The sequence below is a fragment of the Lissotriton vulgaris genome, chromosome 10 (assembly GCF_964263255.1).
Source record: "Lissotriton vulgaris chromosome 10, aLisVul1.2, whole genome shotgun sequence".
NCBI classification, from domain to species: Eukaryota; Metazoa; Chordata; class Amphibia; order Caudata; family Salamandridae; genus Lissotriton; species Lissotriton vulgaris.
The window spans coordinates 99213511-99226464 of NC_141698.1; the positions used below are offsets into that span (position 1 = coordinate 99213511).

The 12954-nt window shown below is 45.3% G+C and overlaps 1 protein-coding gene across 3 annotated transcripts in view; it reads right to left on the reverse strand.

Moving 5' to 3' along the window:
- TMEM184A (transmembrane protein 184A) overlaps positions 1–12954 on the reverse strand; it is a 162775-nt gene that overhangs the window by 88445 nt on the left and 61376 nt on the right. For all 3 annotated transcript variants that reach the window (XM_086940608.1, XM_086940606.1, XM_086940607.1), the window contains exons 2-3: positions 5953–6219; positions 5155–5320 (exon numbers count right to left, since the gene is read on the reverse strand). In XM_086940608.1, coding sequence (XP_086796734.1) covers positions 5155–5320; positions 5953–6219 — 433 coding nt within the window. The remainder of the gene's footprint in view (positions 1–5154; positions 5321–5952; positions 6220–12954) is intronic.

Below are 12954 nucleotides of genomic sequence, written 5' to 3' on the forward strand. Positions count from 1 at the left end.
GCGTAAGCGCAGGGGCCGATCATGCTCGAGCCGTAGCTCGAAGTCTAGATCAACCACACGCCAAGATGAGGATGCGCCGGAAGTCCAGGAGGATGTGCCTTGACTTTTGAGGGACCTGACATGTGATTCGCTTTAATGCTTACATAAGATGACCAGACACAATGCTGCCGAGGCTGGTGGCCACACATGGTTTGGTTGGTGAGGGAGCAACAGCCTAGTTCCATATGGGCTGCTGTGAGGGGTTTCTTCGGAGGGGGTGGTGCTTGGCTCCCAGTTGGGGCCAGGACCATGCTTCGACCACGACAGGTGCTTCCACGTTTGGGAGGTGCGGGGTGGGGGGAGGTTGGGGAGAAGTTGGGGGTTGGTTTCGAGGGAAGGGGAGAGGGATTGCGCTGAAATTGCTGCTTGCTGACAGTCTTCAGATTTGCCAGGGCTGCCGGCGTAGGGTTGGGCTGCGACACATTGTACGACACAAATGTCTCTTGATGGTGAAGGAGTGCTGCTAGGCCCGGGTGGGACACGGATCATGAGCTGGAATGTGCGGGGGATGCTGGACAAGGTGAAGAGGGGGGCTGCATTTACGTGGGCCAAGAGGAGGGGGACGGATATACTCCTCCTGCAAGAAACACACTTACTCGGTACCAAGGCGCTGTGCCTTCAGAGAAATGGGTTCACACACGCATACCATTCTGGGTTCACGAGGAGATCACGAGGGGTGGCAGTCCTTATACACCGTAGGGTCCCTTTCGCTCAAACGTACATGGACTGACGCGCAGGGCAGATTTGTATTTGTGCATGGAGAGATTGGAGGAGACCCAGTACTCATTGGTAGTGTATATGCCCCGCCACCGTTACAGTGGCCCCTGGTTGAGAAGCTGCTTTCCCTCTGGGTGTATAAAAAGCACAATGTCCCAATAGGTATCAATAGATAAGGCAATTTCAAGTGTGCATGCATCAAGCATTACAGGCAAAGGACAACAAGGAGTCTCAATTCATTCGTGAAAGGCTTATTAATCACCGTTTTTGTTTCAAATGGGGATACAGTTAAAAAGCAGCACTGTACATGAAAGCATTCATGAGACAACCCAAATGGCACTTGGTGACAAGGTGATAATAAAGTGAAAGTGGCGACGCAAGTGAACGTGGTGAACAGCGTGATCGGCGCAAAGTGACAAGGAATATACAGTAAAGGCACAAAATTAAATTAACATTATTTCAATATTTCAAGTAGAACACAGTTATGAAGCCGGTGCAGCGCCTGAGTGAATCTTGCGCTGGGGCAGACTTAATCAGTAGTGCGAGTTCCGACTCGCACGGAGGGTAGTGCACCGGCTTCAATTTATGAGACTTGAACTCCCCCGGGACGGATCACTGCTCAATCCTCTGATCGCCTGCATCCAAAGTTTCTTTACGACTGGTAACTACCCAGTGCCAGCGTTTTTTCTTCAACTTCAGCACTCCATCAATTGTCAACCCTGTCCTGAAGAGGATCCCAATTCACTGAGGATCGAAACGCCGTCGACAATCGCAGCGCAATTCTCTGGCGCATTACCTCTAGGCTCATAACTGTAGTGACCTAGTGCGGCGCGAGGCTGACCTGGAGGCGCTGTAGCGTAGGGGCAGAGAGGAGGATGGGGGGCTAGCCAGGAGCCAGCGGGCTCTGGCACAACAACAATATACTGCAGTGCTGCTAGACGAAGCCAGGCAGGCTTGGCTGGCTACGCGTAGTCTTATATACCAATGGGGCGATAAGTCCTGCAAGATGCTGCATCGTCTATGTCAGGGCATCATGCACGCCCAACCCCTGCCCCAGATAGTGGGACTAGATGGGGAGCCTATTCTGGAGCCGGTGGCGATGGCCGGAAGCTTTGCTACATATTATGAGGCTTTATACGCGCCACAGGAATGTTTGGAAGCAGCGGTCGTACAACGATTTATCGATGACCTTCCACCAAGGGCCGTCTCGGACGAGGCTCGTGAGATACTGGACTGCCCCCTGACAGATGCTGAGCTAGCCACAGCGTTGGGCGAATTGAATCCGAGGAAAGCGCCTGGCCCGAACAGGTTCCCTAGTGAATTTTTTCGGCGCTTCGCAACGCAACTGAGCCCACATTTCCGCCCGGTTATAGAAGAAGCGCTGGAGAATGGTACGCTGCCACCGGACTGGCGACACGTGGAGGTGGTGGTTTTCTTGAAGCCGGGGCGACCCCCTGAGAGCCACGCGTCCTACCGCCCGATCTCCCTGCTCAACAGGGAGGCCAAGATACTGGCCAAGGTTCTCGCCAATAGGCTTAAGCCATACATCACCGACCTGCTATATCCGGACAAGGCCGGCTTTATGCCGCAGCGGTCCACTCACCATAATATAAGACGCGCTCAGGTCGCGGTGTCGGCGTGGCGAAGACTAGGGGAACAGGCAGCGCTGTTCTTAGCGGACATGGATAGGGCTTTCGACTCCCTGAGCTGGACGTACTTGTTTGCCTTGCTGGGACGTCTGAACCTGGGCCCTCGATTTTTTACATATGTGCGGCTCCTGTACACGGACCTCGCAGCAGCGATGCGAGTAGGGGGAGAGATATCCCGCTCCTTCAGGATCAAGCTTGGGACAAGGCAGGGCTGACCCCTCTCTCCATATCTATTCGCGCTGGCTATGGAGCCCCTTGCGGCTTGGGTGCAAATAGATGCTCAGCTCCGGGGATTCCAATAGGCGGTTGGCGCGATGGATAGAATAGTGCTATACGCCAACGATGTGTTATTTTTTCTCACTGATCTGGAGCGCTCGGGCGGCGGGCCCCGTCTCCTGGGAATCCTACAAATTTTTGGCGAAACCTCTGAATTGTATATGAATCCCCGGAAGTCTACACTCTGGATCTTGGGCGGTCTGCAGCCAGTGGGGGACTGGGAGAGTGAGCTCCAGATAGCCACGGACGGCGTGAAATATTTGGGAGTGTTCCTATTCGAGGACGCGACCGCTGCTATGGAGCGCAACATCACCCCGGTCTGGGAGCGCACTCGAGAAGACCTTAAGGTGTGGTCCAAGATGCCACTTTCCATTCATGGTAGATCGGCCATCTTTAAGATGGTGGCACTCCCAGGTCTGGTCTACCAACTGCAGAATCACCCAGTCCTGATTGCGCAGAGTTGGTTCCGGCGCCTTAATTCAGCGCTCAGTCGGTTCCTGTGGGAAGGGGGAGCGGCACGGGTTGCCCTGCGGACTTGCTTCCGGTCAACCTATACCGGGGGCCTGGCCACTTCAGATGTCCTATCATATTACCAGGCATCCCACCTATTGGTCTTAAATGACTGGTGGTATACGGATAGAAGCGACCCCGCTTACGCAGTGGAGAGGGCATTGATGGGCACCGCGTGTGTCAACACACTGCTGTACTCGGCGCCCCTCAGGAAATCTCTACCATCAATGACACAAGTGGTTTATCGAGTTTGGAGGCAGGCACTACGTAGGATGGGTTGGTGGAATGTGCTCACCCAGGAAACCCCACTATGGCATAATGGCCGATTACCTCAGATGGACACACGGATAGGCTTCTGGGGATGGGACGCGATCGGCATATCTACCGTAGGAGACGTCATGTCCGGGGGTGTGCTCAAGTCCTTCGATGATCTGCGGGTTGAATTCGATATGCCGAGAACTCAATTCTATAAATATCTTCAATTCATTCATGCTCTGACGCCATATATAGCGGGGCTGGAGGACCTCCCAGAGTTTAACCCGCTAGAGGCCAAAGTTTTCATGGGGGAGCTACCCGACAAGAAACTGTCCAGAATCTACCAAACCATTGTACGCACTGCTCCACCGATCTGCAACACCTTAAAGCAATATGGGAAGAAGATGTTGGGGAATTGGATGAGGAGGATTGGGTGGAGGCACTGGAGAGCCCTAAAGGAGCTGCAATCTCCACACGCTTGCGACTCATTCAATTTAGGTACCTACACCGCACATATTACACTAGGCAGCGCTTGTGGAGGGCGGGTTTGATTGCGTCCCCGGATTGCCTTAGGTGTGGGTCGGAGGTTGGAACGTTACTGCATACAGTGTGGGAATGCAAGGCGCAGCAGAGATTCTGGACGGGGGTGCTTCGGTGTTTAGACAAAGTCCTAGCCTGGGTACTTCAGAGAGACCCTAAATTGACACTGCTACACGCCATGGCTGGGGTGGGACGCAAAAGGTACAAGCGCCACTTACTTCTACTGGGCTTAACATTAGCAAAAAGGGATATAGCACGCTCATGGAAGGCGCCTCAGGCTCCATCGCTAGCGGCATGGAAAAATGGTATGGACTTCAGCATGGGGCTGGAGCAGCCCATCTTTGTGGCTAGGGGCTGCCCGCGTAAACATTTTAAGATCTGGAAGAGGTGGGCAGACTATCGTGGACTGGAACTAGACCCGCCACCCGAGGACACTACAGACCAGCCTCGGATATAGCCGGACAATCATGGCCAAACTGTGTACTTATCGGTGCAGGATATGTATTGTGCACTGGAGGTGTATTACTTGAATGGAGCAGGTAGCAGCGCACAGGGGGGGGGGTGGGAGTTGGGGTTGGTGGGGGGGGGACCAGTTTGATGCACTATTTGTTTGTACATTTTATTTCCTTTTTAAAAAATGCCTGCATTTGTGATTTGTCCAATGATGATGGTAATTGTGTCTGGGTGACAGAGCGTTGCAGAATATATGCTTACTATGCAATCAATAAAATCGGTTTAAAAAAAAAAAATAGTTCAACTGCAGGTGCAGAGTAGCCCTGCATTTCGTTGGGAGTGTTAAATGCTTCCAACTGGATTATTTTGGGTTTCTTATGAAAGAACTGGGAAATCTTTCTGGGACCACTTGGAAGTCTGCGCTAGAATTTGTTTAGGCTCATTTTTAGGAAGTCTTAAAGAGTTACTTTAGGAAAGCAGAATCACCGCCTAGAACAGTAACAAAACTGTAGGACTGGAAGCCAAGCAGTATAAAATTCCTAGATGAGCGGTCGATTAGATTTTTTCCTTGTCCATTGGGTGGTTAGATACAGTACGGATTTGTGGTCTCCACATCATCTGACTTAATATCATTATTATTGGATAGGAGGGCTCTTCTTTCTGTGGGTCCAATTGCAGGTACGCTTTGTGTATATGTAACACTGATGGTACTCACCTTCGTAGCAGTCTCGCACTGAATCGAAGTAGACATAATACTGGTTGTTGCCGAGGAACAAGAGGCTGAGCCAGGAGTCAAAGGAGTAAATGGGAACGATGAAGAGTATCCGGATAATGTACCGCTGTTCATTGGGAATGGTATAGTTTTTAAGGTGCAGGTAGATCTATGAAGTAAAAAGTAAAATAAAAAAATAAAAAAAGGTTAAATACTTCTACCTCACTGCAGCATGCTGATAAACACGCCCTCCGGCTTTGGCACCTTTAGGGCAAGGAAGAATCAACACATGACGTATCTATTAATGGCATACAAACACACAATGACTCATGCGTTAGATAAACTAAGTCACAGGAGAAGGGGAGGGGAAGAGGAATGACCAACTTATCAGCAGGCCAGGGAACAAAGTTCAACCTGGCTGGTAACAGTCAGAGATATCGTCCCTGCACCTTGATGTCAGGTGGGTGGGTAACAGGAGCGAAATTTACAGTAGGCGGATCTGTAATATTACTCACTACTTCTTCTTTCCATCTGAGAACACTGGTCTATAAAACATTACAGAACTTACAGGTGTGGAAACTTCAAGCAACAAATATAACTGATAAAATTATCAAATAAAAGGCAAGAGATTAGGACTCGAGCTATTACTTAAACAAATGTCTTCGGCTTCCAATACACTATCCCAGCCTCTCCTCTGTCATCGGTGGCACTTAGAAGCTCAAAATCCTCCTGGGACAATCCTGAGCACCACACAACAATTAGATTTGTGGTGAATCCTCTATCATCATTGGGGTGACTTACCTGGTGGCAAGTCAGGATCAATGCGGACCATACGAAGACTCCAGAGATCCCTTGTGCGGCGGGCGTCGTCAGGAAGATTTGCTGTCCATTGGTGGCGTTCTGGGCGTCTGTCAGTGGTAGGGGCATGGCGACAACTTGAGGTGGCTGGGAACTGGCAGTAAGTGGGGAGAGGGTGCTCTGAAGCGCTGCCACCGCCAGACTGGAAAGGAACGGTCTTCCTTCAGTGGGGGCGGCAGTGGCAGACACCGTGGAAGCCGTGGCGTTCATCTGCGAAGAGAACCAATGGAGAGCAAAGGTAAACGCAACAGACAGTGAGGCACTTGTGGAAAGAGGAGCGGGACAAGGAGGAGGAGAGAGGAGAGAGAGTGGGTGGACAGGATGAGGAAAGGGGGAAGCTGGCCAAGGTAAATAAGGCAGAAGATAACATGGGTAAGGCAGAAGATAACAAGGGTAAGGCAGAAGATAACAAGAAAAAGGGACAGAAACAGGTGGAAATCTATAATTACCGCCACAAAATAACAAAGTTAGATGGATTTTTATTTCAACGTTCATTTATGGCGAAGGAGGAAAATATGACAACAGCCAACTATCTATCTATGCAAAAAAACTATACACACAATCACAAATATATATTTATGTGTATATATATATATATATTTTTTTTTTTACACACACACAGATTATGGTATTAATGTTGCACATATCACTTTATATAACAAAAGCATTTTTTCTTTTGCGAACTAATACCCTCACCATTTACTAAACGCACAAGACTTTCCATAACAAGCCGGCTCATGTTAGCTTGGTTCTTTTATGATTTGTGCAAAGTGCTCTGTGTGATCAAGCAGATGAGAGGATGAGCCCCCAAAAAGCGATTTGCTAATTATTACTGCCATATGCCGTTTGCCACAGGATACAGAAAAAAACTGTGTGCAATGACATTAGAATAGATGTGCAGATGTAGGTGTAGTTGGTACCGGAATCAGTAACACCTATAGTATCTAACACCACCCTATGTGCTGTCACTCCTCCACCCTGGTTATCCTGTGCCCAGCAGTTACAGGGCTCACAGTTTGACCTTTCCATATCTATTTCCTTTGTGGAAACCTCTACTCCCATCTCAGTAACACTTTACATGTGCAAAAACACACAAGGACACGTTAATGGCTGCCTTCTTACCTTGATTACCTTTATAAGAACAAGTTCTGGACTGCATTATTCTAGATCTACGTAATAATTGGTGATAATGACTTTGTAAATCACATCTAAGTAGATCCCATCCAATTGTACTTTAAGTGCATGTTTATAGCACTTACTACCCCTGATCAGGCACTGAAATGCTTCATGGTGAGAAGTAGCATGCTAATCTGTAACCCGAAGTTAGTGGCTAATCCATTGATATTGTTGTACATTTGTTGATTATCTGGTTAGTCTAGTTTTAGGAGGAAATCAAAGCCTTTTCTACACCAGTTTCTACTATTGGATTAAGTTAATAGGAGTTCGTTGTAACTACTTGAGTGAGTTCATGCAAGTGGAAACAATGGGTAAGTAAATAGGGTGGAGGAGGTGAGATATTGTGAGATTGAAAGTAGAGGTTACACAGGAGGGGAAATTGTGATTTATGGGAGTGGGATGAGTAGGCAAGCTCAGAAAAGGTTACGCCATGCAGGAATGGGCACTCAGGATGATTATTTAGGATTTGTAAGAGGGCAATAGGATTAGTTGCAATCCAGCAGACCATGGCACCCAGATTAAAACAGATTTTCTAAGAGGATGCATCTACACATGCTTGGAGTACGTTCCGAGGCACCCACACCCCAATAATTTTCCAGTGGATCTCAGTGTGCTTGCGTCTTGTGACGTTGAAGCAGAATCAGCTAGACCAACATGTCCTTTACGTTTTATTAACACCCATCCCTGAAGACATGACTCCTAACATTCATAACACATGTCTGCTGGGCCAACAGCGTCGTGTGAGAATGCCCACTACTCTGGTGGAATAGAAGGCAAAACAGATATACATTGGACCACTAGTACCTTAGGCGCTGTAATTCGCTTTGAACATTAAGTGCGCAGTTGATAAGTTAGGAAGGCCTTGGTTAATGGAAATACAATATATATTCATTATGTTTTGATACGGGCAACGCAAGAAGATCAATAGGACATACATCATAACAATATGTCAGGCATTTTCTAATACTACTAAATGCATTGTAATGATGCTTCTTCTAATAACTGTTTGAACCTCAAAAATATATAGGTTTTAAAAAGACATCTCAAATGCACCTATTTAAAATGCTGCTTACAAATATAGTAATGTTAAGACAATTCCAAGAAATGGGCAATGTAATTAAAAAAGCACTATACCAGTCAGTGGCCGTAGGTGGGCATAAGGCAACCTTGGTGGTGTATATCTGCAGCGCTCATTCAGGGCTTAAGCAGACTTGGGGGGGCATATGTTGTTGGTCCTCATGCTTCCTCCACTTTTGTTGATCGTTTGGTGGTGGATCAGCTGTGGGAAGCTTGTGGGTGCCTTAAACACTGGTGTCTTTGATAATGTGCCCCATTTGTGTCAAATTACATTCCTCTATATATGTACACAGGGTAGACCTTCATAGTGTGGGTAATACCATATACTTCCAGCAGCATTATACACCCCTGTTGCAGGCTATTAACTTAAGTGGGGATTTGAACAGGCAGATCTGCTACTACTGCAGAGCTGTTTCTTGCTATCAGGCTAGTACAATTGGTCCAGCAAATGGTCCATCTCTGAAGTATGATATATATATATATATATATATATATATATCTATCTCGATACCTTCACTCCTCTCTGCAATGCCCAGCCGGAACAACACCAAAGGATGAACAACAGACTCCAAATATCGTGGAAAAATGCAGGGGTTTATTTATCCAAATAGTCAGACGCGTTTCGAATACCTTTGTATTCTTTCTCAATTATATATATATTTTTTTATACACAGACTTCAAGCAGAAGTATGGGGTACCCTACATCCAGTGATTTCCAAACTGTGGTCCACAGATCCCCCCAGGGGTCCGTGACACTTTCCCAGGGGGTCCGTAGGCAGCAGTTTTAAAAGCACTGCAAAGTTCCTTGTATAATCAGCAGTTTTCCGGCAACAATAAAAGTGTCAAGATAGCTCCGGTGATTAAAGTACCTGCTGGAGAGAGAGGGTAGTTTCGTCCAGTGGCAGCTCTTACTCATCTATGGTAGAACAGAGGGTTAGTATGCCTGCTACAAAGAACGTGTACCATGCATTCAAAAAACAGTATTTTTTGTGCATATCTCAGTGGGTACTACTTTTGTCACAGAGGTTCTTTTGTTACTGTGCAATTCATAAGTTACAATCATAATCTTGCGCAGTGAGCTATGAACTGCCAAAGAGCTGCATGCAAACTGCTTGGTACAAGTTAGTAAGTTACGTTTTTTACCCAGTCCTTCATTAGCCTGATGCTGCTAAAATAAGGTTTATTTGGGTAGAAATAAAATCTTATTATTTAAGTAAACGCTAACCACTGTGTTAAGTTCTGAATCCTGAGTTTGTGCTTCTCCAGACCAAGCACAGATTAAACAAGCTTTTGCAATGCAATAGGTCTCGCATTTGCGGGAGTTTAAGCTATTTGCATTGCCTTTTATTTATCGGTTTTGATAATTAACACATAAATAAAAGGCATTGTAATTCACAATGCCAGCAGCTCAAACTCTTGTAAATGAGAGACCTATTTTATTTCAAAGAAACAGCCGCCATTGTCCCGGACTGCTTGGAAGGTGAAAGCGCGCATGGCGCGCTGAATGTTGCAGGAAAGCATGTCGTGCGTGCAGTAGAAGAAACTCATTAAAGAAAATAGTGCTTGCAGGCTAAATATGACACATCGTGTACCAACAGAAGTAAAAGGGCCATTTTTTGTGGGAGGTTACAAATGAAACAAGGCGGTACTAAAGAGGGACTAACAAGTCTTAACAAATCAGAATCAAGCACTTACAAAAGGACAGTGACAAGCCAATGAAAAATATAGGTCGAGCTTTAAGTCTATACTCAAACACAAAATGCCTCGTAGACCTAAAAATAGCTACCAGTATGGATGACAGGTGAATCCTACACCTTGTAGTCACATTTGCTGTGTGTAACATTTTCTATACACTGGTTTACACATGTATGTTTCATTGTCTCTGTATGTGTGTGATGTAAAGTGCTCTGACTCCCTACACTGGTATGAGAGATGATATAACACATATGAAATACATGTGGCAGAGGGGCTATGGAGACATAAGAGGCACTGTTGGAGGGTGATCAAAAGGAAATCATTGAAGAGCTCCAACAAAGATTGTTGAATCCTGGTACGCAGTAAGGTCATCATTTAAAGCTAATTCAATTCAATGTACGATGACAAATGTGTTGTTGAATGCACCTATTTCTCCCAAACATTTGCCAGGGCTGTTTTGGGCTTCAAGTCCAGCCCTGGCAAGAGCAGGAGCCTTGTACCGCAAAATAAAACCAAACATTGAAAAGTTAGCGACGGGGATGCAGCACTGACCTTATCATTAACATTTTTTATTTTCATAAATTCTTTCAATAAAAAAAATACAATCTTTGGTAATTCAAGTACTTATTTAGTGTGCACTTTTTGTAAATTACTGCCTTATTATTGGAAATATAAATAGTACAAATTGCTTGGGGGTCCCCGGATTCTAGAAGTGACTCAGTGGAAGTCCTCAGGAGTCAAACGTTTCAGAACCACTGCCCTACATCACAAACACACTTCTAGCAGGATTTTGGTGTGGTCCTCTATATCAAATATTGCAAACACTTTAGGAATTATTACATGGACACCCTAATCTATATGTACACACACAAAGCTTCCAAGCAGGATTACATGGGCAACACATTCTATATTATATAGGTTTTCAAACATGATTAATGTGGTACACCCTATACCACATTGCACACACAGACTTGAAGCAAGATTACAAGGGCACCCATTATTATAGCCACAAACACTTCAAGCAGGATTTCAGGGTACCTGTACTACACACACACACACACACACACACACACTCTGACACCACATCACTTTAAGTAGGGTTACATGGCCACATTGTACTATGCACACTTAGGCAGGATTATATGGCATGTGAAACCCCCTCCACCCGCCCCCACATACACACTTTAAGCAGGAGCACCCTATACCAAATATGAAGCAGGAGAGCCCTGTACTATATACCCACACACAGTATTACAGCACACACCTACTACACATACACACATTACAAGCATGAGTATAATGGACACCCTATACTATGTATACACATACACTAAAGGCAGAATTACAGGACAAATAAACTACACACACACTCTTTTAACAGAAGTAAATGGGCACCGTACATGTACATACACACTTCGAGCAAGGTTAATGGGGTACCCTGTACTGTACATACACAACATTGTTTATATATCACTATGAGGACCGGCCACTGACGGTAATGAAGTGTGCAATTACTATTCTAACTCCATGTGTACCTTGATAGTAGGGTAGGTGATAAAGCGCACCAAAGCAAGTGAAACTGGACTTTTAGTTTTTTGATACACAGTTTCGAAAGTACCTAAACACAGTAGTGGAACCGGTCCTCATAAAGATAGTTTTTGTCTGGTTCTGTCAAGATTAACCCATGCTATGGGGACCGAGCCGGTCCCCCACAGTGTGGAATATATATATATATATATATATATATATATATATATATATATAGGTTTTTTTTCACAAGAATACACCGCACTCAGGAACTTTTGGATTTCAAGATTTTATTTAACAGAGCCCAGTCTGCACACTGACGTGTTTCAGCCTTGGTCACGGTAGGTGGTATTAACTTCAGCCACTGTTATTATTTAGTTTCCTGTTAACATGTCCATTAATTCTGGGACATGTAGTTTAAAGATTTTAACACAGTAACTCCACAGTGCAGACATTCATTTTTGATGTAGCTGTTTTTCCGTGCATTTGAACCCTTCTTACATATTTACACATATCGTTTCTAATTTTCTTTAAATATGATTGTATCCCTGAGCAGTGGTAACATTTTCTACAATATTTTGCAATGTATAAATTAATTTTCAAAATGTATCATTTGCCGTCCTTTAATAGAAATTTTCAATAGCCCTCATTTAAAACTATTAATGGTTTAATTTGTATAGGATTTACATGCAAAGAAAAACCAGCTTCTTAGTTTCAAAAACCTTTAGTGGGGAGGGGCTGGACAAAGCGGGCTGGACTTGTGAAGGGTATAAATTAAAAAAAAATATATATATATATATATATATTATATATCTCCCAAAAAAGCCCCCAAGCTTCAGAGACCGCACTCCACGAAGCAATGTTCACAGAACCTTTTTATTCACATGAGGCACAGAAACGACCTGATTATATGCAGTCCCTGACACGTTTCAATGCTTCTAGCATCTTCTTCATAGGGCGGGCAATGTGAAGTGGAAAAACAGCAACGGACTTCTGGCCATTTAAGCACAGCATGCATACTCCAGTGCAATGCATGCTAGTCGCAGTAGTCCCAATCAAATCCCTTCTGGTGTGGTTCCGTTTTTCCCTTCATAGTACAACTTCCGATTTTTAAAGTATGAAGAAGATGCTAGAAGCATTGAAACGCGTCAGGGACTGCATATAATCAGGTTGTTTCTGTGCCTCATGTGAATAAAAAGGTTCTGTGAACATTGCTTCGTGGAGTGCGGTCTCTGAAGCTTGGGGGCTTTTTTGGGAGATATATACATACATATATATCCACAAACACCCACTCCAACAGGAAACAGGTAGAGGCCACTCGGGGGATATATTTGAAGAATCTTTAATTAAAATCAAACAGCGTTTGCATAATGCATTTCTGCCTTGACGGCCTTCCTCAGATGCTGCTGTATAACCGAGAGTCACTCCTCCCCTGCCTTTGAATCACCAGAGTCACTGTCATTGGCGGAA